Raw genomic sequence first — 25,352 nt, forward strand, 5'->3', positions numbered from 1 at the left:
ACTTGCACAATTGGTGGCTGACTAAATACTTTTTTGCCCCACTGTTAATGCTTGAGTACCACTTTGTTGAGATACTCACCATAGGATCTGTCTTGGTTTAAAATCCCAGTAGTGGAGGAGTCTATGTTAATGCCCTCCTGAAGGAGGAGAGGGATGCTCATTGGCTCCCTATGAACCTCTTACCTGTGGTTTAACAGCATGACTCTGGGACAGAGTGCACCCCAGGAGAGTCCAAGGCCCAGGAGAAGAAGGAGCAGGGGAACTACATAATGTACGCCCGGGCCACGTCAGGGGACAAGCTCAACAACAACAAGTTCTCCATCTGCAGCGTGAGGAACATCAGTCAGGTCCTGGAGAAGAAGAGGGGCAACTGCTTTGTGGGTAAGTGCCGTCTTTCTGAGGTTGTGTGTGTGTCCGCACATGCACTTGCGGGCGTCCATCTTTGCATGTGCATAGGAAGTGTGGGTGCGATTGTCATTGGAATGGACATCCAAGGTTATGTGTCCTCTATTGCATCTCATCACTCCTTCCTGTGTGTGTTTGTGCAGAGTCTGGCCAGCCCATCTGTGGTAATGGTCTGGTGGAGGCAGGGGAGCAGTGTGACTGTGGTTACAGTGACCAGTGTAAAGACGAGTGCTGCTACAACGCCAACGAGGCAGACGGCAACAAGTGCAAACTTAAGCCCGGCAAAATCTGCAGGTAGGTGGCCAATAATGTACGACAAAATGTTGTTGATTTTATGGTTAGTACTGTTGTAGTATTTATTGAATATAGTATTCAACTTGTTTCTGCCTTAGTAAAAAGGAAGTTGAAGCTGACTTGGTGTGTGTTCTGTGTTGTCAGTCCCAGCCAGGGTCCGTGCTGTACACCGACGTGCAACTTCAAGGGCTCCAATGATAAGTGTAGGGAGGAGTCAGAGTGTGCTGAACAGGGCATGTGTAACGGAGGCACTGCCCAGTGCCCCACCTCTGAACCCAAAGCCAACTTCACCGCCTGCCATGGAGAGACACAAGTCTGCCTCAACGGGGTATGGTCTAGCTCTCTGACCAAACGTGTGTTGAAGTGCTTTAAATCATGACAATTGAGCATAGCTGACACTCAACCTGTTTTTCCCTTTCCCTCTCCACGTCTCTGTCGACCAGGGCTGCTCTGGCTCCATCTGTGAGAAGTATGCTCTGGAGGTGTGTACCTGTGCCAGTATTGAGGGAACAGACGAGACTGAGCTGTGCCACGTCTGCTGTCAGGAGAGAAGTAAGTGTCCGCCGGCTCATTATTGGCCATCCGTCCCAATATGACATGCATCTTAAACCACCAAGACCCTGCAAAGACTGGGACTGTCCTGTTAGCAGTGACCTCACAGTGGTATTCCTCGTCTCCTCCCCCACCCTGCAGTGAAACCCGACACCTGCAGCAGCACAGGCTCCGAGAAGTGGGCCGGCTTCTTCAGCAAGAAGATCACCACGCTGCAGCCAGGCTCCCCCTGCAACGACTTCAAGGGTTACTGCGACGTGTTCATGAGGTGCCGGCTGGTGGACGCAGATGGCCCCCTGGCCAGGCTAAAGAAAGCCATCTTCAACGCAGAGCTCTACGAGAACATTGCGGAGTGGATAGTGGTTAGTTTCCCAGGCCCAGCCAATGTCCTTGTTGTACTGTAGTTACCTGTGTTGTTCAGAATATTAGTTCACCCTACTGCTGAAACTGTCACTCCCGTTGGCATAAAAACAATTTCAGGAGCTAAATACATCTCAATTTATAAAATGTTCTTACCAGTTTCAATATGAAAGTTGTCAGACACTGAAAAAATATGACTTGGCATAATCTGTGTTCCAGGCTCACTGGTGGGCAGTGTTGCTGATGGGCATTGCTCTCATCATGCTGATGGCTGGTTTCATCAAGATTTGCAGTGTTCACACACCCAGCAGCAACCCCAAACTGCCCCCACCCAAGCCACTGCCAGGTACATTACGCCTCAACACTGGGGGGGGGGGACCTTATCTCCCCAGCTAGACTGACAAAATAATCATAGTGTATGGAAGAAGTGTAACTCTAGTTCATTTTATGCAAACAGGTATGTGTGTGAGTGTTATGATGTTGAGAGCAGTGTGTTCGTGTCTCCCATGCAGGCACGTTGAAGAGGAGGAGACAGCAGCAATCAAATGGCCAGCAGCCCCAGCAGCAGCGAAACCAACGCCAGCCCAGAGAGAACTATCAGTTGGGTCAGATGAGACGTTGAGACACTGGGCCCCTCTTTGCCTTGGTTCTTCCTAGTGCCTACAGTGGGAACACTTCCCTCCAAAGAGTTACCTGTACCATTCATTGAAACCACCCATCTGCAAAACTAAAACTGTCAACAGAACTGATTTCAATAGACAAGACGTACAGTTCCAGGACCTAACGGACTATATCAACACCACTGCTCTGGGAGCCAGCTGAGCTGTCCTTCACACAGCTATAAACAGAGAATATTATAGGAAAGCTCTTGGCAATGACGGGAAGAGAAAATGACTGATTTCTGTTTCTTTATTTTTTTCCTGGAGTGCAGAGGAGAGCAGCAGCATTGTGGTAATGCAGCCTCTCCTCACCTCCTTTTTAGCTACTTTCATCTGTTTGTCCTTTCTGAAGTGCTGCCCTCCTGAGCAGGAAAACAGGACTGCAGGTCACATGGGTTTTTGCTGCCATGCAAAGCCAGGATGTGAGACATTGTCGCAGAAGAGACTAATTTGCCAATGTAATTATTATTTTTTAAATCAAAACATGATAAGAAAAAATGCACAGGCTTTTATTTCCAAACCATACATGTTCTTTCAGTGTGCAATTGTACAGGTATTGAGATTATAGATTTGATTTCTTTGTATCATACGTAATCGATTGTTTTCCTGCTGTCTGATAAAGATTATTTACTGTTTTAATTCACTCTCTCAGGATTAATAAAACAAAAAACAGCGCTGTCTGTCACATTTAGAAGCTCATGTGGGGTGGATCAGAACAGACCTCTGTTATCAGAACATGGAGGGAATGTAAACATAAAGCTGAATAAGATTAAAGCAGTATAGAGGCGACAGAGTTGTAGAGACTGTTGTGATGTCGTGGGATATCATTGGGCTGGTGGAAGGTGTCATATTTTTTTTTGCTTTTACATTTTTTACGTAATTATGACATGTTCTCTTCAGCAATTTTTTTCCTGACTCAAGGCATTGATGTGAATCACTGAGCCGCTAAATGCAGCAGATGTACTTGTCTATTGATCATTCCATGTGAGATTTTTGATTTGGATCTCTTTTAGTCCTCATTTGGACTAATCTTCCAATTGTCCTTAAACATTAAAATACAATTTATAATACGAGAGATGGGTAGGATGGAGGGAGAAAGGAGAAAATCTTCAATGCTTTAGCATACAAGGCTGTCCGAGGGCTGGCTGTTGCTACACCTCATGACTATGTCACTGAACGTTGTCACATCATATCATTCAAGTCACAGGGCCTTGGCCAGAGCCTGCGAACACAGGCCAGGGTCCATAGGGGGCAATATTACAGAGGGCATCACAGACGGTCACTGTACTGGTCTGGACATGCTCTCACCTTGCTCGGCTGCCCTCACCAATGTTGTTACCTTAATAAACGCACAGTCTTTAAGAGCTGACCTGGGAACAACTGAATGCCCTGTTACATACCAATTTGAAGGCTGCTTGAGGAATCTTTTACACTTACGGCATGCATTAGGAATGTGATGAATGGTTTGCCAGATGAAGATCCTGGATGGCTTTAATGTGATTGTTGTTTTTTTCTTTTGTCTCTTATTTTAGCAATTCAGATATTTGTATATGTGGAGGAATTGTTTTTGCATAAGTCCTACAATGGCTTAATGTCTGAGTGTCCAGCTATGCCAAGCTGTTACATATGAACTGAGATTGATAAGGCTACCAATTACCTCTAACTTCTCTCCCTTTGGCTATCATTTCCATGTTGTGTCTCTCTCTCCTATGATGCATATCTGTGTTGCATGTCCTGTCTCTCCCTAACCCCACATCCCTATTGGAAGTACGTAGCTCTGCTCTGGGGATGATCTCCACCAAAATAAACCTGTATGTCATAGTCTTTGTTTTGTGTAAAAGCAATGTGTCTAAATGGAGTTGAGTCTGATTCTCCTGAGCCCATTGCAACTCCACAGTCTGTCTGGAGGTCAGTGGGTTTTGTAATGTACTGCCGGCTCAGAGCCACAGACCAGGACAAAGGCAGGATATCCAAAGAGACTCTGTTTATCAGCTTGGAGTGCTGAAGTCTCAGGAGGCTTGAGGAAACAGATTGCAATAGTGACACTGCCTGACTTCAGGTGTCTTTTAGAAGGTCAACTTGACTGACTGACTAGGGAGAGGAGAGGACGTGGGATAAATGTACCATCCTGTTTGTTGTCCTGTATTTGTGTGGCAGGTGTTGAAAGTCTTTCAAAGCCTGTTACCAAGGTCTCTCAAATAAGTTTCTCAGAATGAACATAGACTAGTACTCAAGTTCAGGAGGTAACCCTAAGTCCTTTTATTTTTGGATTACTTTGTTTATCCCATTTAAATGATCTGTGACTATATTGATATTTTCTGACTGATTCTGGCCCGTTATGCCTTATCAGGTAGGTAGACCCGAGGAAGAGTGTCCTGGAGCTTAATTAACGACAAGCAGGCCTCTTCACATATTAATGCCTTGATTGTTTCCTCCCAAAACTGGTCATTATCGAGGAAAAATGGCTCTTATCTATGTAGCCACATACAATGTCTACAAGAGAGCCTCTGAAATAGAAACAAAACCGATCCTCCCTTGATTCTAACATGTATTTCTCTGTTCTTTCTGTTTGGTGCTGGTGGGTATGGGTTTGTGCTGGATAGTAAAATTATTGTTTCTCATTACCTTTTGGCATTTAGTAAGGCTCATCGGAGTGTGGTCGTCTTAAATCATTCTTCTCATTGTCTTTTTATTCCTGTGGTAAGGTAATAGGTGGGTGTATAGAGGGCGGTGCCTGGGATTTACATTTCTGTCTTTAATTTGTCTTGCTAAAAGTATTTTGAGAAAAGCGGGCTCTGAAATGTAAGTGATGTAAACCGAGGGAATCCAGAATGGAAAAGTCTCTAGTACTACTGTCTGATTTTAATGTCTGCTGTGTTTTATACAGTATCTTCAATATTCTTTACGATTTACTTTTCTTTTCTTGGCTCTGTTTCCTGTTCTGCTCACTTTGAAAAATTTTACTAAAATTGCTAAAAGTACTGTGCAAATATGTTTATTATTTTTTTGAACTACTTGAAATGCTTTAATAAAAATAGATTTGATCAACAAAATGTTGTTCTGACAATGGAAAAAGAATGTCTGAGAAATCATTGTATGGTTAGGCCCACTTCAAGATATCACACAGCTTGACTGGGCTAGCGTCCAAGGAAATCAAGCTCATAAACTCAGAATAAAAATAAAGGTTTTACATCTCCCTAAATCTGAGGGTGATTTTAACCTCCCAGACTTGGAATTGCATCAACTCCCCACCCAAGGCTTTTACTTGATACGTTGATAAATGCACTCACAAGGAACAATGGGTACATATTGAAGATGTGCATGCACACCCCCAGAATCTTTTCACATGTCTATTTTTCAAAGGATAGCGCTAAGAACATTAACAACTTCATAGTTAAGAACACTATAACAATATGGAAGAAACTGAAATGGATTCTACAAGAACCACTTTCACTAGCAAAAAATAAATCTTATTGAACAATCCTTGAATAGTTTTTCAGAATGCACTGATAATAACATGGAAACGTAAAAGGTATAGAAACAGTAAATGATTTGGTAGGAGGACATATGTACTTCCATGACACAATTAAAAAGCTATTTTGCACTGACCAATGTAGAAAAAAATAAAATCCATGCAATTTGTAAACTAATATATTATACAAGAGACAAAATTCACTAATTCTACAGCAGAAGGAGAGTCATGTCTTAAGTGTAAAACGAACAATGGCTCAATAATCCATACCTTTAGGGAATTCAATTACAGTCCAGAAGTAATGGGCGGAGTTAGAAAGTTGGCTGACAAAAGTATTAATGTAAATGTACTTTTAATCAGTTTGATCATATTTCAAGACCTGTCATGAGGGTGCAGTGAGATACCCAATGGGTTGGATGATAGTCTTCTCGTTAATTATCTTGAAATGAACCAATCTTCCATTAAGACGATAGAAAAAGCATATGGTTCATTATCTAAATATTGACAGAGCTGGTCGGGCTGGGCAGGTGTGATGTCAGTGATGTTCATGTGCGTCTAAATGTTGTCTTTCATATGTTAATGTTTTGTATTGTAAAACAAATATGAAAAATCAGGCTAATTTCCTTACATTGGCAGTGGTTTCTGTGGATAATTTAGTCTTTCTAGTTTGGATTGTTTGAAGTGATGGGGACATTTCTCAGCAGCATCCAATAGAGGAGATACTATTATATTATCTCCCAAGGTTTTTTCCTTACAGCTAATGACATATTTCTCATTATGTTGGAACACTTTTCTATATCACACAGCCCCAAGGTAGCCACGGCTCTAGTAAAATCGTAGACCCGTCTGCCTTTGTACTTCCTCAGCACTGAGAGAAGAGGTAATTGCCCCAGCCTCCCTAACACTGCTCTCTGCATTCCAATCTTCACAATGACTTCTCACCATTTCTGCCACACCAGTTATGTGCTGAAACTCCCAATTAAAATATGTAAGTAGCTGTAATCAGGGTATCAGTATACAGGGCTATGAGGGCCATGTGAAGTATAACCATGGTCCCTGTCTAATCAGTGTCCTGTTCTGCAGATTGGTCTTATGCCTGAACACTGCAGCCCATAAGGGGGTAGGTAGGCTGTTTTGTTTGGGGCCTGCTTCAGATGCACAGTCGCTTCATAGCACCGAGCTATCTCTGGGATAAAGCTCTCTGGGGAAACCAGGGGGACAGTTTGTCCAGGGTAGGATCTAATTTCCCTCAGACACAACTGGGACAGGGAGAGCAGTCCTGCTGTGTGCTGGGCCATCTGATCCAGTCTGGTGTCATACAAATAGCAGGGGTCTCATTAAAGAGGGAGAGGGAGGCCTGTGAATGAATCCTGGGGACAGAGGATGAATATTTTTCTAAAATGTATGAATATGACTTTGTGTACACAGGTTGTGAATCCTAATTTGTACAAAATGTTATAATTATAATTACTTATTTGCAACCATTTGACAATATCTCTATAACATTTGAATCTTAGTAAAAATTCATGATTGTTAAGATTTTTTATACATCTTTTTATATAAATTAGGTTGGAAAACAGATACTGTAGTTGGAGAAAATTGAAAGATACAAACCAATGTTTTATTTATTTAGTCAGGGTCTCAACTTACTATTGAGAGTAAGAATAGTAGAATACACCAGTTGATTGTGCATCAGCAGTTTTTATTTTATGTCAGTCACTGGATTGGCTGACAATTACCCATGTCAATTCTTAGATTAGTAGTTAGTCTAGCCAGCTATCTAAACCTGTAGTAATCGAATAGCGACCGGTAATTCAGGGGATCCTCTAGGAGACCCCCATTGATTTTGTTCGTCATTCTCACTTAGATATCATATTAACATTAAATAAGTCATGGCAAAATGTTTAGAATTGTAGGAAATTATCTTTAAAATGGCTAAAATGTCTCTCCATCCTATAGCAAAATAGGTATCATTGCATGAAATTAGCTCTGAATCTGCTATAAAAAAAAATGTATCTCTGCCCCATGAAAAAAAATCTAGAATTGCGTTATATTCGTTATAAAATGTCAACATTTTCTTTCTGCCCCAATGAAAAATGTGTAGAACTGCAGACAATGAACATGAAAACATAAAATGTCCTCTCAGCTGTCACGGGGGAAAGGAAAGGGGGCCGAAGCGCCAGAATGTTTTGCGGTGAGGTGGGGAGACCCCAACCAAGTCCAGTTTAAGCCCCTAAAAAGATAGAGCCGCCCCTGCCGACTGAAGTGTCCGACTCAGGACAAATACGCTTTTCTTCTGCCTTTCGCACAGAGCAGGAGGAAACCTACTGGGACCTGTTGGATCGGAGGGTGAGGGCTAGGGCCATTCCCCCCAGAAATGTCCGGGAACTTGCAGTTGCCTTGGTGGAAGAGTGGGGTAACATCTCACAGCAACAACTGGCAAATCTGGTGCAGTCCATGAGGAGGAGATGCACTGCAGTTCTTAATGCAGCTGGTGGCCACACCAGATACTGACTGTTACTTTTCATTTTGACCCCCCTTTGTTCAGGGACACGTTATTCCATTTATGTTAGTCACATGTCTGTGGAACTTGTTCAGTTTATGTCTCAGTTGTTCAATCTTGGTATGTTCATACAAATATTTATAAATGTTAAGTTTGTTACGCTTTATCGGCCGAGGAGGGCCCTCACCGCTCGATCGTGTTGTCAACAAGGCAGCATAGTGCGTGTTCCAGAAACATTCAACGTAACTTTTCCATGAAATATATGTTCGAATTTTCTAAGTCGTTTTCATTGGGAAGGCCGATAACGCGTTTTCAACAAATAAAACAATCACTTTTGCAGGTGAAAACAATGAATCCTACTCATTAATCGACATACATAAATAATTACGTCACTTTTGTTTTGAGCCGACTTCGCCGTGGGCTTTGAACGGTGCTCACGCCCGGGAAGCAGTTCGATTCCAAATTTCACCAGGTGCCAAAAACCCTAACCGGGCGCCTGGCCCAGATGATTCGAATCCCCTCAATGTCCGCAAATCTGATGCGCCTAATAACCATAATAACCAATCATATTACCGTCCGCTACCAAGTATCCAGAATTGACCAATTACAGCAGAGTTAGGGTGAATTTAGTATCGGGCTTGTGGCGCAATGGATAACGCGTCTGACTACGGATCAGAAGATTCTAGGTTCGACTCCTGGCAAGCTCGTGCATTTTGTCTGAGTGAGATTTGGAAATGAGCGATATCTTTTCAATTTGTGCTGAGTGTCTTTGCCTACATGCACCAATAATTTATACCTCATAAACCCATCAAAAAAGAAACTGACCTTTTTCAGGACCTTGTCTTTCAAAGATAATTCGTAAAAATACAAATAACTTCACAGATCTTCATTTTAATGGGATTAAACACTGTTTCCCATGCGTGTTCAATGAACCATAAACAATTAATGAACATGCATATGTGGAACATCATTAAGACACTAACAGCTTACAGATGGTAGGCAATTAAGAAGTTTTGAAAACTTAGGACACTAAAGAGGCCTTTCAACTGACTCTGAAAAACACCAAAAGAAAGATGCCCAGGGTCCCTGCTCATCTGCGTGGGCACAAACCCACCTTTGTTGGACCAGACAGGACTGTCAAAAGGTGCTCTTCATTGACGAGTTGCGGTTTTGTCTCACCAGGGGTGATGGTCGGATATGCGTTTACTGTCGAAGGAATGAGTGTTACACCGAGGCCTGTACTCTGGAGCGGGATGGAGGTGGAGGGTACGTCCTGGTCTGGGGCGGTGTGTCACAGCATCATCAGACTGAGCTTGTCATTGCAGGCAATCTCAATGCTGTGTGTTACAAGGAAGACATCCTCCCCCTCATGTGGTACCCTTCCTGCAGGCTCATCCTGACGTGACCCTCCAGCATGACAATGCCACCAGCCATACTGCTCGTTCTGTGTGTGATTTCCTGCAAGACAGAAATGTCAGTGTTCTGCCATGGCCAGCGAAGAACCCGCACCTCAATCCTATTGAGCACGTCTGGGACCTGTTGGATCGGAGGGTGAGGGCTAGGGCCATTCCCCCCAGAAATGTCCGGGAACTTGCAGTTGCCTTGGTGGAAGAGTGGGGTAACATCTCACAGCAACAACTGGCAAATCTGGTGCAGTCCATGAGGAGGAGATGCACTGCAGTTCTTAATGCAGCTGGTGGCCACACCAGATACTGACTGTTACTTTTCATTTTGACCCCCCTTTGTTCAGGGACACGTTATTCCATTTATGTTAGTCACATGTCTGTGGAACTTGTTCAGTTTATGTCTCAGTTGTTCAATCTTGGTATGTTCATACAAATATTTATAAATGTTAAGTTTGTTACGCTTTATCGGCCGAGGAGGGCCCTCACCGCTCGATCGTGTTGTCAACAAGGCAGCATAGTGCGTGTTCCAGAAACATTCAACGTAACTTTTCCATGAAATATATGTTCGAATTTTCTAAGTCGTTTTCATTGGGAAGGCCGATAACGCGTTTTCAACAAATAAAACAATCACTTTTGCAGGTGAAAACAATGAATCCTACTCATTAATCGACATACATAAATAATTACGTCACTTTTGTTTTGAGCCGACTTCGCCGTGGGCTTTGAACGGTGCTCACGCCCGGGAAGCAGTTCGATTCCAAATTTCACCAGGTGCCAAAAACCCTAACCGGGCGCCTGGCCCAGATGATTCGAATCCCCTCAATGTCCGCAAATCTGATGCGCCTAATAACCATAATAACCAATCATATTACCGTCCGCTACCAAGTATCCAGAATTGACCAATTACAGCAGAGTTAGGGTGAATTTAGTATCGGGCTTGTGGCGCAATGGATAACGCGTCTGACTACGGATCAGAAGATTCTAGGTTCGACTCCTGGCAAGCTCGTGCATTTTGTCTGAGTGAAATTTGGAAATGAGCGATATCTTTTCAATTTGTGCTGAGTGTCTTTGCCTACATGCACCAATAATTTATACCTCATAAACCCATCAAAAAAGAAACTTACCTTTTTCAGGACCTTGTCTTTCAAAGATAATTCGTAAAAATACAAATAACTTCACAGATCTTCATTTTAATGGGATTAAACACTGTTTCCCATGCGTGTTCAATGAACCATAAACAATTAATGAACATGCATATGTGGAACATCATTAAGACACTAACAGCTTACAGATGGTAGGCAATTAAGAAGTTTTGAAAACTTAGGACACTAAAGAGGCCTTTCAACTGACTCTGAAAAACACCAAAAGAAAGATGCCCAGGGTCCCTGCTCATCTGCGTGGGCACAAACCCACCTTTGTTGGACCAGACAGGACTGTCAAAAGGTGCTCTTCATTGACGAGTTGCGGTTTTGTCTCACCAGGGGTGATGGTCGGATATGCGTTTACTGTCGAAGGAATGAGTGTTACACCGAGGCCTGTACTCTGGAGCGGGATGGAGGTGGAGGGTACGTCCTGGTCTGGGGCGGTGTGTCACAGCATCATCAGACTGAGCTTGTCATTGCAGGCAATCTCAATGCTGTGTGTTACAAGGAAGACATCCTCCCCCTCATGTGGTACCCTTCCTGCAGGCTCATCCTGACGTGACCCCCAGCATGACAATGCCACCAGCCATACTGCTCGTTCTGTGTGTGATTTCCTGCAAGACAGAAATGTCAGTGTTCTGCCATGGCCAGCGAAGAACCCGCACCTCAATCCTATTGAGCACGTCTGGGACCTGTTGGATCGGAGGGTGAGGGCTAGGGCCATTCCCCCCAGAAATGTCCGGGAACTTGCAGTTGCCTTGGTGGAAGAGTGGGGTAACATCTCACAGCAACAACTGGCAAATCTGGTGCAGTCCATGAGGAGGAGATGCACTGCAGTTCTTAATGCAGCTGGTGGCCACACCAGATACTGACTGTTACTTTTCATTTTGACCCCCCTTTGTTCAGGGACACGTTATTCCATTTATGTTAGTCACATGTCTGTGGAACTTGTTCAGTTTATGTCTCAGTTGTTCAATCTTGGTATGTTCATACAAATATTTATAAATGTTAAGTTTGTTACGCTTTATCGGCCGAGGAGGGCCCTCACCGCTCGATCGTGTTGTCAACAAGGCAGCATAGTGCGTGTTCCAGAAACATTCAACGTAACTTTTCCATGAAATATATGTTCGAATTTTCTAAGTCGTTTTCATTGGGAAGGCCGATAACGCGTTTTCAACAAATAAAACAATCACTTTTGCAGGTGAAAACAATGAATCCTACTCATTAATCGACATACATAAATAATTACGTCACTTTTGTTTTGAGCCGACTTCGCCGTGGGCTTTGAACGGTGCTCACGCCCGGGAAGCAGTTCGATTCCAAATTTCACCAGGTGCCAAAAACCCTAACCGGGCGCCTGGCCCAGATGATTCGAATCCCCTCAATGTCCGCAAATCTGATGCGCCTAATAACCATAATAACCAATCATATTACCGTCCGCTACCAAGTATCCAGAATTGACCAATTACAGCAGAGTTAGGGTGAATTTAGTATCGGGCTTGTGGCGCAATGGATAACGCGTCTGACTACGGATCAGAAGATTCTAGGTTCGACTCCTGGCAAGCTCGTGCATTTTGTCTGAGTGAAATTTGGAAATGAGCGATATCTTTTCAATTTGTGCTGAGTGTCTTTGCCTACATGCACCAATAATTTATACCTCATAAACCCATCAAAAAAGAAACTTACCTTTTTCAGGACCTTGTCTTTCAAAGATAATTCGTAAAAATACAAATAACTTCACAGATCTTCATTTTAATGGGATTAAACACTGTTTCCCATGCGTGTTCAATGAACCATAAACAATTAATGAACATGCATATGTGGAACATCATTAAGACACTAACAGCTTACAGATGGTAGGCAATTAAGAAGTTTTGAAAACTTAGGACACTAAAGAGGCCTTTCAACTGACTCTGAAAAACACCAAAAGAAAGATGCCCAGGGTCCCTGCTCATCTGCGTGGGCACAAACCCACCTTTGTTGGACCAGACAGGACTGTCAAAAGGTGCTCTTCATTGACGAGTTGCGGTTTTGTCTCACCAGGGGTGATGGTCGGATATGCGTTTACTGTCGAAGGAATGAGTGTTACACCGAGGCCTGTACTCTGGAGCGGGATGGAGGTGGAGGGTACGTCCTGGTCTGGGCGGTGTGTCACAGCATCATCAGACTGAGCTTGTCATTGCAGGCAATCTCAATGCTGTGTGTTACAAGGAAGACATCCTCCCCCTCATGTGGTACCCTTCCTGCAGGCTCATCCTGACGTGACCCTCCAGCATGACAATGCCACCAGCCATACTGCTCGTTCTGTGTGTGATTTCCTGCAAGACAGAAATGTCAGTGTTCTGCCATGGCCAGCGAAGAACCCGCACCTCAATCCTATTGAGCACGTCTGGGACCTGTTGGATCGGAGGGTGAGGGCTAGGGCCATTCCCCCCAGAAATGTCCGGGAACTTGCAGTTGCCTTGGTGGAAGAGTGGGGTAACATCTCACAGCAACAACTGGCAAATCTGGTGCAGTCCATGAGGAGGAGATGCACTGCAGTTCTTAATGCAGCTGGTGGCCACACCAGATACTGACTGTTACTTTTCATTTTGACCCCCCTTTGTTCAGGGACACGTTATTCCATTTATGTTAGTCACATGTCTGTGGAACTTGTTCAGTTTATGTCTCAGTTGTTCAATCTTGGTATGTTCATACAAATATTTATAAATGTTAAGTTTGTTACGCTTTATCGGCCGAGGAGGGCCCTCACCGCTCGATCGTGTTGTCAACAAGGCAGCATAGTGCGTGTTCCAGAAACATTCAACGTAACTTTTCCATGAAATATATGTTCGAATTTTCTAAGTCGTTTTCATTGGGAAGGCCGATAACGCGTTTTCAACAAATAAAACAATCACTTTTGCAGGTGAAAACAATGAATCCTACTCATTAATCGACATACATAAATAATTACGTCACTTTTGTTTTGAGCCGACTTCGCCGTGGGCTTTGAACGGTGCTCACGCCCGGGAAGCAGTTCGATTCCAAATTTCACCAGGTGCCAAAAACCCTAACCGGGCGCCTGGCCCAGATGATTCGAATCCCCTCAATGTCCGCAAATCTGATGCGCCTAATAACCATAATAACCAATCATATTACCGTCCGCTACCAAGTATCCAGAATTGACCAATTACAGCAGAGTTAGGGTGAATTTAGTATCGGGCTTGTGGCGCAATGGATAACGCGTCTGACTACGGATCAGAAGATTCTAGGTTCGACTCCTGGCAAGCTCGTGCATTTTGTCTGAGTGAAATTTGGAAATGAGCGATATCTTTTCAATTTGTGCTGAGTGTCTTTGCCTACATGCACCAATAATTTATACCTCATAAACCCATCAAAAAAGAAACTTACCTTTTTCAGGACCTTGTCTTTCAAAGATAATTCGTAAAAATACAAATAACTTCACAGATCTTCATTTTAATGGGATTAAACACTGTTTCCCATGCGTGTTCAATGAACCATAAACAATTAATGAACATGCATATGTGGAACATCATTAAGACACTAACAGCTTACAGATGGTAGGCAATTAAGAAGTTTTGAAAACTTAGGACACTAAAGAGGCCTTTCAACTGACTCTGAAAAACACCAAAAGAAAGATGCCCAGGGTCCCTGCTCATCTGCGTGGGCACAAACCCACCTTTGTTGGACCAGACAGGACTGTCAAAAGGTGCTCTTCATTGACGAGTTGCGGTTTTGTCTCACCAGGGGTGATGGTCGGATATGCGTTTACTGTCGAAGGAATGAGTGTTACACCGAGGCCTGTACTCTGGAGCGGGATGGAGGTGGAGGGTACGTCCTGGTCTGGGGCGGTGTGTCACAGCATCATCAGACTGAGCTTGTCATTGCAGGCAATCTCAATGCTGTGTGTTACAAGGAAGACATCCTCCCCCTCATGTGGTACCCTTCCTGCAGGCTCATCCTGACGTGACCCTCCAGCATGACAATGCCACCAGCCATACTGCTCGTTCTGTGTGTGATTTCCTGCAAGACAGAAATGTCAGTGTTCTGCCATGGCCAGCGAAGAACCCGCACCTCAATCCTATTGAGCACGTCTGGGACCTGTTGGATCGGAGGGTGAGGGCTAGGGCCATTCCCCCCAGAAATGTCCGGGAACTTGCAGTTGCCTTGGTGGAAGAGTGGGGTAACATCTCACAGCAACAACTGGCAAATCTGGTGCAGTCCATGAGGAGGAGATGCACTGCAGTTCTTAATGCAGCTGGTGGCCACACCAGATACTGACTGTTACTTTTCATTTTGACCCCCCTTTGTTCAGGGACACGTTATTCCATTTATGTTAGTCACATGTCTGTGGAACTTGTTCAGTTTATGTCTCAGTTGTTCAATCTTGGTATGTTCATACAAATATTTATAAATGTTAAGTTTGTTACGCTTTATCGGCCGAGGAGGGCCCTCACCGCTCGATCGTGTTGTCAACAAGGCAGCATAGTGCGTGTTCCAGAAACATTCAACGTAACTTTTCCATGAAATATATGTTCGAATTTTCTAAGTCGTTTTCATTGGGAAGGCCGATAACGCGTTTTCAACAAATAAAACAATCACTTTTGCAGGTGAAAACAATGAATCCTACTCATTAATCGACATACATAAATAATTACGTCACTTTTGTTTTGAGCCGACTTCGCCGTGGGCTTTGAACGGTGCTCACGCCCGGGAAGCAGTTCGATTCCAAATTTCACCAGGTGCCAAAAACCCTAACCGGGCGCCTGGCCCAGATGATTCGAATCCCCTCAATGTCCGCAAATCTGATGCGCCTAATAACCATAATAACCAATCATATTACCGTCCGCTACCAAGTATCCAGAATTGACCAATTACAGCAGAGTTAGGGTGAATTTAGTATCGGGCTTGTGGCGCAATGGATAACGCGTCTGACTACGGATCAGAAGATTCTAGGTTCGACTCCTGGCAAGCTCGTGCATTTTGTCTGAGTGAAATTTGGAAATGAGCGATATCTTTTCAATTTGTGCTGAGTGTCTTTGCCTACATGCACCAATAATTTATACCTCATAAACCCATCAAAAAAGAAACTTACCTTTTTCAGGACCTTGTCTTTCAAAGATAATTCGTAAAAATACAAATAACTTCACAGATCTTCATTTTAATGGGATTAAACACTGTTTCCCATGCGTGTTCAATGAACCATAAACAATTAATGAACATGCATATGTGGAACATCATTAAGACACTAACAGCTTACAGATGGTAGGCAATTAAGAAGTTTTGAAAACTTAGGACACTAAAGAGGCCTTTCAACTGACTCTGAAAAACACCAAAAGAAAGATGCCCAGGGTCCCTGCTCATCTGCGTGGGCACAAACCCACCTTTGTTGGACCAGACAGGACTGTCAAAAGGTGCTCTTCATTGACGAGTTGCGGTTTTGTCTCACCAGGGGTGATGGTCGGATATGCGTTTACTGTCGAAGGAATGAGTGTTACACCGAGGCCTGTACTCTGGAGCGGGATGGAGGTGGAGGGTACGTCCTGGTCTGGGCGGTGTGTCACAGCATCATCAGACTGAGCTTGTCATTGCAGGCAATCTCAATGCTGTGTGTTACAAGGAAGACATCCTCCCCCCTCATGTGGTACCCTTCCTGCAGGCTCATCCTGACGTGACCCTCCAGCATGACAATGCCACCAGCCATACTGCTCGTTCTGTGTGTGATTTCCTGCAAGACAGAAATGTCAGTGTTCTGCCATGGCCAGCGAAGAACCCGCACCTCAATCCTATTGAGCACGTCTGGGACCTGTTGGATCGGAGGGTGAGGGCTAGGGCCATTCCCCCCAGAAATGTCCGGGAACTTGCAGTTGCCTTGGTGGAAGAGTGGGGTAACATCTCACAGCAACAACTGGCAAATCTGGTGCAGTCCATGAGGAGGAGATGCACTGCAGTTCTTAATGCAGCTGGTGGCCACACCAGATACTGACTGTTACTTTTCATTTTGACCCCCCTTTGTTCAGGGACACGTTATTCCATTTATGTTAGTCACATGTCTGTGGAACTTGTTCAGTTTATGTCTCAGTTGTTCAATCTTGGTATGTTCATACAAATATTTATAAATGTTAAGTTTGTTACGCTTTATCGGCCGAGGAGGGCCCTCACCGCTCGATCGTGTTGTCAACAAGGCAGCATAGTGCGTGTTCCAGAAACATTCAACGTAACTTTTCCATGAAATATATGTTCGAATTTTCTAAGTCGTTTTCATTGGGAAGGCCGATAACGCGTTTTCAACAAATAAAACAATCACTTTTGCAGGTGAAAACAATGAATCCTACTCATTAATCGACATACATAAATAATTACGTCACTTTTGTTTTGAGCCGACTTCGCCGTGGGCTTTGAACGGTGCTCACGCCCGGGAAGCAGTTCGATTCCAAATTTCACCAGGTGCCAAAAACCCTAACCGGGCGCCTGGCCCAGATGATTCGAATCCCCTCAATGTCCGCAAATCTGATGCGCCTAATAACCATAATAACCAATCATATTACCGTCCGCTACCAAGTATCCAGAATTGACCAATTACAGCAGAGTTAGGGTGAATTTAGTATCGGGCTTGTGGCGCAATGGATAACGCGTCTGACTACGGATCAGAAGATTCTAGGTTCGACTCCTGGCAAGCTCGTGCATTTTGTCTGAGTGAAATTTGGAAATGAGCGATATCTTTTCAATTTGTGCTGAGTGTCTTTGCCTACATGCACCAATAATTTATACCTCATAAACCCATCAAAAAAGAAACTTACCTTTTTCAGGACCTTGTCTTTCAAAGATAATTCGTAAAAATACAAATAACTTCACAGATCTTCATTTTAATGGGATTAAACACTGTTTCCCATGCGTGTTCAATGAACCATAAACAATTAATGAACATGCATATGTGGAACATCATTAAGACACTAACAGCTTACAGATGGTAGGCAATTAAGAAGTTTTGAAAACTTAGGACACTAAAGAGGCCTTTCAACTGACTCTGAAAAACACCAAAAGAAAGATGCCCAGGGTCCCTGCTCATCTGCGTGGGCACAAACCCACCTTTGTTGGACCAGACAGGACTGTCAAAAGGTGCTCTTCATTGACGAGTTGCGGTTTTGTCTCACCAGGGGTGATGGTCGGATATGCGTTTACTGTCGAAGGAATGAGTGTTACACCGAGGCCTGTACTCTGGAGCGGGATGGAGGTGGAGGGTACGTCCTGGTCTGGGCGGTGTGTCACAGCATCATCAGACTGAGCTTGTCATTGCAGGCAATCTCAATGCTGTGTGTTACAAGGAAGACATCCTCCCCCCTCATGTGGTACCCTTCCTGCAGGCTCATCCTGACGTGACCCTCCAGCATGACAATGCCACCAGCCATACTGCTCGTTCTGTGTGTGATTTCCTGCAAGACAGAAATGTCAGTGTTCTGCCATGGCCAGCGAAGAACCCGCACCTCAATCCTATTGAGCACGTCTGGGACCTGTTGGATCGGAGGGTGAGGGCTAGGGCCATTCCCCCCAGAAATGTCCGGGAACTTGCAGTTGCCTTGGTGGAAGAGTGGGGTAACATCTCACAGCAACAACTGGCAAATCTGGTGCAGTCCATGAGGAGGAGATGCACTGCAGTTCTTAATGCAGCTGGTGGCCACACCAGATACTGACTGTTACTTTTCATTTTGACCCCCCTTTGTTCAGGGACACGTTATTCCATTTATGTTAGTCACATGTCTGTGGAACTTGTTCAGTTTATGTCTCAGTTGTTCAATCTTGGTATGTTCATACAAATATTTATAAATGTTAAGTTTGTTACGCTTTATCGGCCGAGGAGGGCCCTCACCGCTCGATCGTGTTGTCAACAAGGCAGCATAGTGCGTGTTCCAGAAACATTCAACGTAACTTTTCCATGAAATATATGTTCGAATTTTCTAAGTCGTTTTCATTGGGAAGGCCGATAACGCGTTTTCGACAAATAAAACAATCACTTTTGCAGGTGAAAACAATGAATCCTACTCATTAATCGACATACATAAATAATTACGTCACTTTTGTTTTGAGCCGACTTCGCCGTGGGCTTTGAACGGTGCTCACGCCCGGGAAGCAGTTCGATTCCAAATTTCACCAGGTGCCAAAAACCCTAACCGGGCGCCTGGCCCAGATGATTCGAATCCCCTCAATGTCCGCAAATCTGATGCGCCTAATAACCATAATAACCAATCATATTACCGTCCGCTACCAAGTATCCAGAATTGACCAATTACAGCAGAGTTAGGGTGAATTTAGTATCGGGCTTGTGGCGCAATGGATAACGCGTCTGACTACGGATCAGAAGATTCTAGGTTCGACTCCTGGCAAGCTCGTGCATTTTGTCTGAGTGAAATTTGGAAATGAGCGATATCTTTTCAATTTGTGCTGAGTGTCTTTGCCTACATGCACCAATAATTTATACCTCATAAACCCATCAAAAAAGAAACTTACCTTTTTCAGGACCTTGTCTTTCAAAGATAATTCGTAAAAATACAAATAACTTCACAGATCTTCATTTTAATGGGATTAAACACTGTTTCCCATGCGTGTTCAATGAACCATAAACAATTAATGAACATGCATATGTGGAACATCATTAAGACACTAACAGCTTACAGATGGTAGGCAATTAAGAAGTTTTGAAAACTTAGGACACTAAAGAGGCCTTTCAACTGACTCTGAAAAACACCAAAAGAAAGATGCCCAGGGTCCCTGCTCATCTGCGTGGGCACAAACCCACCTTTGTTGGACCAGACAGGACTGTCAAAAGGTGCTCTTCATTGACGAGTTGCGGTTTTGTCTCACCAGGGGTGATGGTCGGATATGCGTTTACTGTCGAAGGAATGAGTGTTACACCGAGGCCTGTACTCTGGAGCGGGATGGAGGTGGAGGGTACGTCCTGGTCTGGGGCGGTGTGTCACAGCATCATCAGACTGAGCTTGTCATTGCAGGCAATCTCAATGCTGTGTGTTACAAGGAAGACATCCTCCCCCCTCATGTGGTACCCTTCCTGCAGGCTCATCCTGACGTGACCCTCCAGCATGACAATGCCACCAGCCATACTGCTCGTTCTGTGTGTGATTTCCTGCAAGACAGAAATGTCAGTGTTCTGCCATGGCCAGCGAAGAACCCGCACCTCAATCCTATTGAGCACGTCTGGGACCTGTTGGATCGGAGGGTGAGGGCTAGGGCCATTCCCCCCAGAAATGTCCGGGAACTTGCAGTTGCCTTGGTGGAAGAGTGGGGTAACATCTCACAGCAACAACTGGCAAATCTGGTGCAGTCCATGAGGAGGAGATGCACTGCAGTTCTTAATGCAGCTGGTGGCCACACCAGATACTGACTGTTACTTTTCATTTTGACCCCCCCTTTGTTCAGGGACACGTTATTCCATTTATGTTAGTCACATGTCTGTGGAACTTGTTCAGTTTATGTCTCAGTTGTTCAATCTTGGTATGTTCATACAAATATTTATAAATGTTAAGTTTGTTACGCTTTATCGGCCGAGGAGGGCCCTCACCGCTCGATCGTGTTGTCAACAAGGCAGCATAGTGCGTGTTCCAGAAACATTCAACGTAACTTTTCCATGAAATATATGTTCGAATTTTCTAAGTCGTTTTCATTGGGAAGGCCGATAACGCGTTTTCGACAAATAAAACAATCACTTTTGCAGGTGAAAACAATGAATCCTACTCATTAATCGACATACATAAATAATTACGTCACTTTTGTTTTGAGCCGACTTCGCCGTGGGCTTTGAACGGTGCTCACGCCCGGGAAGCAGTTCGATTCCAAATTTCACCAGGTGCAAAAACCCTAACCGGGCGCCTGGCCCAGATGATTCGAATCCCCTCAATGTCCGCAAATCTGATGCGCCTAATAACCATAATAACCAATCATATTACCGTCCGCTACCAAGTATCCAGAATTGACCAATTACAGCAGAGTTAGGGTGAATTTAGTATCGGGCTTGTGGCGCAATGGATAACGCGTCTGACTACGGATCAGAAGATTCTAGGTTCGACTCCTGGCAAGCTCGTGCATTTTGTCTGAGTGAAATTTGGAAATGAGCGATATCTTTTCAATTTGTGCTGAGTGTCTTTGCCTACATGCACCAATAATTTATACCTCATAAACCCATCAAAAAAGAAACTTACCTTTTTCAGGACCTTGTCTTTCAAAGATAATTCGTAAAAATACAAATAACTTCACAGATCTTCATTTTAATGGGATTAAACACTGTTTCCCATGCGTGTTCAATGAACCATAAACAATTAATGAACATGCATATGTGGAACATCATTAAGACACTAACAGCTTACAGATGGTAGGCAATTAAGAAGTTTTGAAAACTTAGGACACTAAAGAGGCCTTTCAACTGACTCTGAAAAACACCAAAAGAAAGATGCCCAGGGTCCCTGCTCATCTGCGTGGGCACAAACCCACCTTTGTTGGACCAGACAGGACTGTCAAAAGGTGCTCTTCATTGACGAGTTGCGGTTTTGTCTCACCAGGGGTGATGGTCGGATATGCGTTTACTGTCGAAGGAATGAGTGTTACACCGAGGCCTGTACTCTGGAGCGGGATGGAGGTGGAGGGTACGTCCTGGTCTGGGGGCGGTGTGTCACAGCATCATCAGACTGAGCTTGTCATTGCAGGCAATCTCAATGCTGTGTGTTACAAGGAAGACATCCTCCCCCCTCATGTGGTACCCTTCCTGCAGGCTCATCCTGACGTGACCCTCCAGCATGACAATGCCACCAGCCATACTGCTCGTTCTGTGTGTGATTTCCTGCAAGACAGAAATGTCAGTGTTCTGCCATGGCCAGCGAAGAACCCGCACCTCAATCCTATTGAGCACGTCTGGGACCTGTTGGATCGGAGGGTGAGGGCTAGGGCCATTCCCCCCAGAAATGTCCGGGAACTTGCAGTTGCCTTGGTGGAAGAGTGGGGTAACATCTCACAGCAACAACTGGCAAATCTGGTGCAGTCCATGAGGAGGAGATGCACTGCAGTTCTTAATGCAGCTGGTGGCCACACCAGATACTGACTGTTACTTTTCATTTTGACCCCCCTTTGTTCAGGGACACGTTATTCCATTTATGTTAGTCACATGTCTGTGGAACTTGTTCAGTTTATGTCTCAGTTGTTCAATCTTGGTATGTTCATACAAATATTTATAAATGTTAAGTTTGTTACGCTTTATCGGCCGAGGAGGGCCCTCACCGCTCGATCGTGTTGTCAACAAGGCAGCATAGTGCGTGTTCCAGAAACATTCAACGTAACTTTTCCATGAAATATATGTTCGAATTTTCTAAGTCGTTTTCATTGGGAAGGCCGATAACGCGTTTTCAACAAATAAAACAATCACTTTTGCAGGTGAAAACAATGAATCCTACTCATTAATCGACATACATAAATAATTACGTCACTTTTGTTTTGAGCCGACTTCGCCGTGGGCTTTGAACGGTGCTCACGCCCGGGAAGCAGTTCGATTCCAAATTTCACCAGGTGCCAAAAACCCTAACCGGGCGCCTGGCCCAGATGATTCGAATCCCCTCAATGTCCGCAAATCTGATGCGCCTAATAACCATAATAACCAATCATATTACCGTCCGCTACCAAGTATCCAGAATTGACCAATTACAGCAGAGTTAGGGTGAATTTAGTATCGGGCTTGTGGCGCAATGGATAACGCGTCTGACTACGGATCAGAAGATTCTAGGTTCGACTCCTGGCAAGCTCGTGCATTTTGTCTGAGTGAAATTTGGAAATGAGCGATATCTTTTCAATTTGTGCTGAGTGTCTTTGCCTACATGCACCAATAATTTATACCTCATAAACCCATCAAAAAAGAAACTTACCTTTTTCAGGACCTTGTCTTTCAAAGATAATTCGTAAAAATACAAATAACTTCACAGATCTTCATTTTAATGGGATTAAACACTGTTTCCCATGCGTGTTCAATGAACCATAAACAATTAATGAACATGCATATGTGGAACATCATTAAGACACTAACAGCTTACAGATGGTAGGCAATTAAGAAGTTTTGAAAACTTAGGACACTAAAGAGGCCTTTCAACTGACTCTGAAAAACACCAAAAGAAAGATGCCCAGGGTCCCTGCTCATCTGCGTGGGCACAAACCCACCTTTGTTGGACCAGACAGGACTGTCAAAAGGTGCTCTTCATTGACGAGTTGCGGTTTTGTCTCACCAGGGGTGATGGTCGGATATGCGTTTACTGTCGAAGGAATGAGTGTTACACCGAGGCCTGTACTCTGGAGCGGGATGGAGGTGGAGGGTACGTCCTGGTCTGGGCGGTGTGTCACAGCATCATCAGACTGAGCTTGTCATTGCAGGCAATCTCAATGCTGTGTGTTACAAGGAAGACATCCTCCCCCTCATGTGGTACCCTTCCTGCAGGCTCATCCTGACGTGACCCTCCAGCATGACAATGCCACCAGCCATACTGCTCGTTCTGTGTGTGATTTCCTGCAAGACAGAAATGTCAGTGTTCTGCCATGGCCAGCGAAGAACCCGCACCTCAATCCTATTGAGCACGTCTGGGACCTGTTGGATCGGAGGGTGAGGGCTAGGGCCATTCCCCCCAGAAATGTCCGGGAACTTGCAGTTGCCTTGGTGGAAGAGTGGGGTAACATCTCACAGCAACAACTGGCAAATCTGGTGCAGTCCATGAGGAGGAGATGCACTGCAGTTCTTAATGCAGCTGGTGGCCACACCAGATACTGACTGTTACTTTTCATTTTGACCCCCCTTTGTTCAGGGACACGTTATTCCATTTATGTTAGTCACATGTCTGTGGAACTTGTTCAGTTTATGTCTCAGTTGTTCAATCTTGGTATGTTCATACAAATATTTATAAATGTTAAGTTTGTTACGCTTTATCGGCCGAGGAGGGCCCTCACCGCTCGATCGTGTTGTCAACAAGGCAGCATAGTGCGTGTTCCAGAAACATTCAACGTAACTTTTCCATGAAATATATGTTCGAATTTTCTAAGTCGTTTTCATTGGGAAGGCCGATAACGCGTTTTCAACAAATAAAACAATCACTTTTGCAGGTGAAAACACTGAATCCTACTCATTAATCGACATACATAAATAATTACGTCACTTTTGTTTTGAGCCGACTTCGCCGTGGGCTTTGAACGGTGCTCACGCCCGGGAAGCAGTTCGATTCCAAATTTCACCAGGTGCCAAAAACCCTAACCGGGCGCCTGGCCCAGATGATTCGAATCCCCTCAATGTCCGCAAATCTGATGCGCCTAATAACCATAATAACCAATCATATTACCGTCCGCTACCAAGTATCCAGAATTGACCAATTACAGCAGAGTTAGGGTGAATTTAGTATCGGGCTTGTGGCGCAATGGATAACGCGTCTGACTACGGATCAGAAGATTCTAGGTTCGACTCCTGGCAAGCTCGTGCATTTTGTCTGAGTGAAATTTGGAAATGAGCGATATCTTTTCAATTTGTGCTGAGTGTCTTTGCCTACATGCACCAATAATTTATACCTCATAAACCCATCAAAAAAGAAACTTACCTTTTTCAGGACCTTGTCTTTCAAAGATAATTCGTAAAAATACAAATAACTTCACAGATCTTCATTTTAATGGGATTAAACACTGTTTCCCATGCGTGTTCAATGAACCATAAACAATTAATGAACATGCATATGTGGAACATCATTAAGACACTAACAGCTTACAGATGGTAGGCAATTAAGAAGTTTTGAAAACTTAGGACACTAAAGAGGCCTTTCAACTGACTCTGAAAAACACCAAAAGAAAGATGCCCAGGGTCCCTGCTCATCTGCGTGGGCACAAACCCACCTTTGTTGGACCAGACAGGACTGTCAAAAGGTGCTCTTCATTGACGAGTTGCGGTTTTGTCTCACCAGGGGTGATGGTCGGATATGCGTTTACTGTCGAAGGAATGAGTGTTACACCGAGGCCTGTACTCTGGAGCGGGATGGAGGTGGAGGGTACGTCCTGGTCTGGGGCGGTGTGTCACAGCATCATCAGACTGAGCTTGTCATTGCAGGCAATCTCAATGCTGTGTGTTACAAGGAAGACATCCTCCCCCTCATGTGGTACCCTTCCTGCAGGCTCATCCTGACGTGACCCTCCAGCATGACAATGCCACCAGCCATACTGCTCGTTCTGTGTGTGATTTCCTGCAAGACAGAAATGTCAGTGTTCTGCCATGGCCAGCGAAGAACCCGCACCTCAATCCTATTGAGCACGTCTGGGACCTGTTGGATCGGAGGGTGAGGGCTAGGGCCATTCCCCCCAGAAATGTCCGGGAACTTGCAGTTGCCTTGGTGGAAGAGTGGGGTAACATCTCACAGCAACAACTGGCAAATCTGGTGCAGTCCATGAGGAGGAGATGCACTGCAGTTCTTAATGCAGCTGGTGGCCACACCAGATACTGACTGTTACTTTTCATTTTGACCCCCCTTTGTTCAGGGACACGTTATT

General features: G+C 44.4%; 1 protein-coding gene and 10 non-coding genes across 13 annotated transcripts in view; all 11 read left to right on the forward strand.

The window, feature by feature from the left end:
* The window catches only part of adam10a (ADAM metallopeptidase domain 10a), an 89,953-nt gene extending 84,605 nt beyond the window's left edge, over nt 1-5,348 (forward strand). For all 3 annotated transcript variants that reach the window (XM_052481894.1, XM_052481893.1, XM_052481898.1), the window contains 7 exons: nt 198-381; nt 549-699; nt 844-1,027; nt 1,143-1,251; nt 1,393-1,613; nt 1,831-1,957; nt 2,124-5,348. In XM_052481894.1, coding sequence (XP_052337854.1) covers nt 198-381; nt 549-699; nt 844-1,027; nt 1,143-1,251; nt 1,393-1,613; nt 1,831-1,957; nt 2,124-2,233 — 1,086 coding nt within the window. In that variant the 3' untranslated portion in view covers nt 2,234-5,348. The remainder of the gene's footprint in view (nt 1-197; nt 382-548; nt 700-843; nt 1,028-1,142; nt 1,252-1,392; nt 1,614-1,830; nt 1,958-2,123) is intronic.
* A 3,531-nt stretch (nt 5,349-8,879) lies between these two features.
* Nucleotides 8,880-8,952, forward strand: trnar-acg (transfer RNA arginine (anticodon ACG)). The gene has a single exon. It is a non-coding gene; the product is annotated as a tRNA-Arg (tRNA).
* A 1,632-nt stretch (nt 8,953-10,584) lies between these two features.
* On the forward strand, nt 10,585-10,657 carry trnar-acg (transfer RNA arginine (anticodon ACG)). The gene has a single exon. It is a non-coding gene; the product is annotated as a tRNA-Arg (tRNA).
* A 1,631-nt stretch (nt 10,658-12,288) lies between these two features.
* Nucleotides 12,289-12,361, forward strand: trnar-acg (transfer RNA arginine (anticodon ACG)). The gene has a single exon. It is a non-coding gene; the product is annotated as a tRNA-Arg (tRNA).
* Nucleotides 12,362-13,992: 1,631 nt separating this feature from the next.
* trnar-acg (transfer RNA arginine (anticodon ACG)) lies at nt 13,993-14,065 on the forward strand. The gene has a single exon. It is a non-coding gene; the product is annotated as a tRNA-Arg (tRNA).
* Nucleotides 14,066-15,697: 1,632 nt separating this feature from the next.
* On the forward strand, nt 15,698-15,770 carry trnar-acg (transfer RNA arginine (anticodon ACG)). Its single transcript has one exon. It is a non-coding gene; the product is annotated as a tRNA-Arg (tRNA).
* A 1,632-nt stretch (nt 15,771-17,402) lies between these two features.
* Nucleotides 17,403-17,475, forward strand: trnar-acg (transfer RNA arginine (anticodon ACG)). Its single transcript has one exon. It is a non-coding gene; the product is annotated as a tRNA-Arg (tRNA).
* Nucleotides 17,476-19,107: 1,632 nt separating this feature from the next.
* Nucleotides 19,108-19,180, forward strand: trnar-acg (transfer RNA arginine (anticodon ACG)). Its single transcript has one exon. It is a non-coding gene; the product is annotated as a tRNA-Arg (tRNA).
* A 1,633-nt stretch (nt 19,181-20,813) lies between these two features.
* Nucleotides 20,814-20,886, forward strand: trnar-acg (transfer RNA arginine (anticodon ACG)). The gene has a single exon. It is a non-coding gene; the product is annotated as a tRNA-Arg (tRNA).
* A 1,634-nt stretch (nt 20,887-22,520) lies between these two features.
* trnar-acg (transfer RNA arginine (anticodon ACG)) lies at nt 22,521-22,593 on the forward strand. The gene has a single exon. It is a non-coding gene; the product is annotated as a tRNA-Arg (tRNA).
* A 1,631-nt stretch (nt 22,594-24,224) lies between these two features.
* On the forward strand, nt 24,225-24,297 carry trnar-acg (transfer RNA arginine (anticodon ACG)). The gene has a single exon. It is a non-coding gene; the product is annotated as a tRNA-Arg (tRNA).
* Nucleotides 24,298-25,352: the final 1,055 nt, after the last annotated feature.

Source organism: Oncorhynchus keta, chromosome 2 (assembly GCF_023373465.1).
Source record: "Oncorhynchus keta strain PuntledgeMale-10-30-2019 chromosome 2, Oket_V2, whole genome shotgun sequence".
NCBI classification, from domain to species: Eukaryota; Metazoa; Chordata; class Actinopteri; order Salmoniformes; family Salmonidae; genus Oncorhynchus; species Oncorhynchus keta.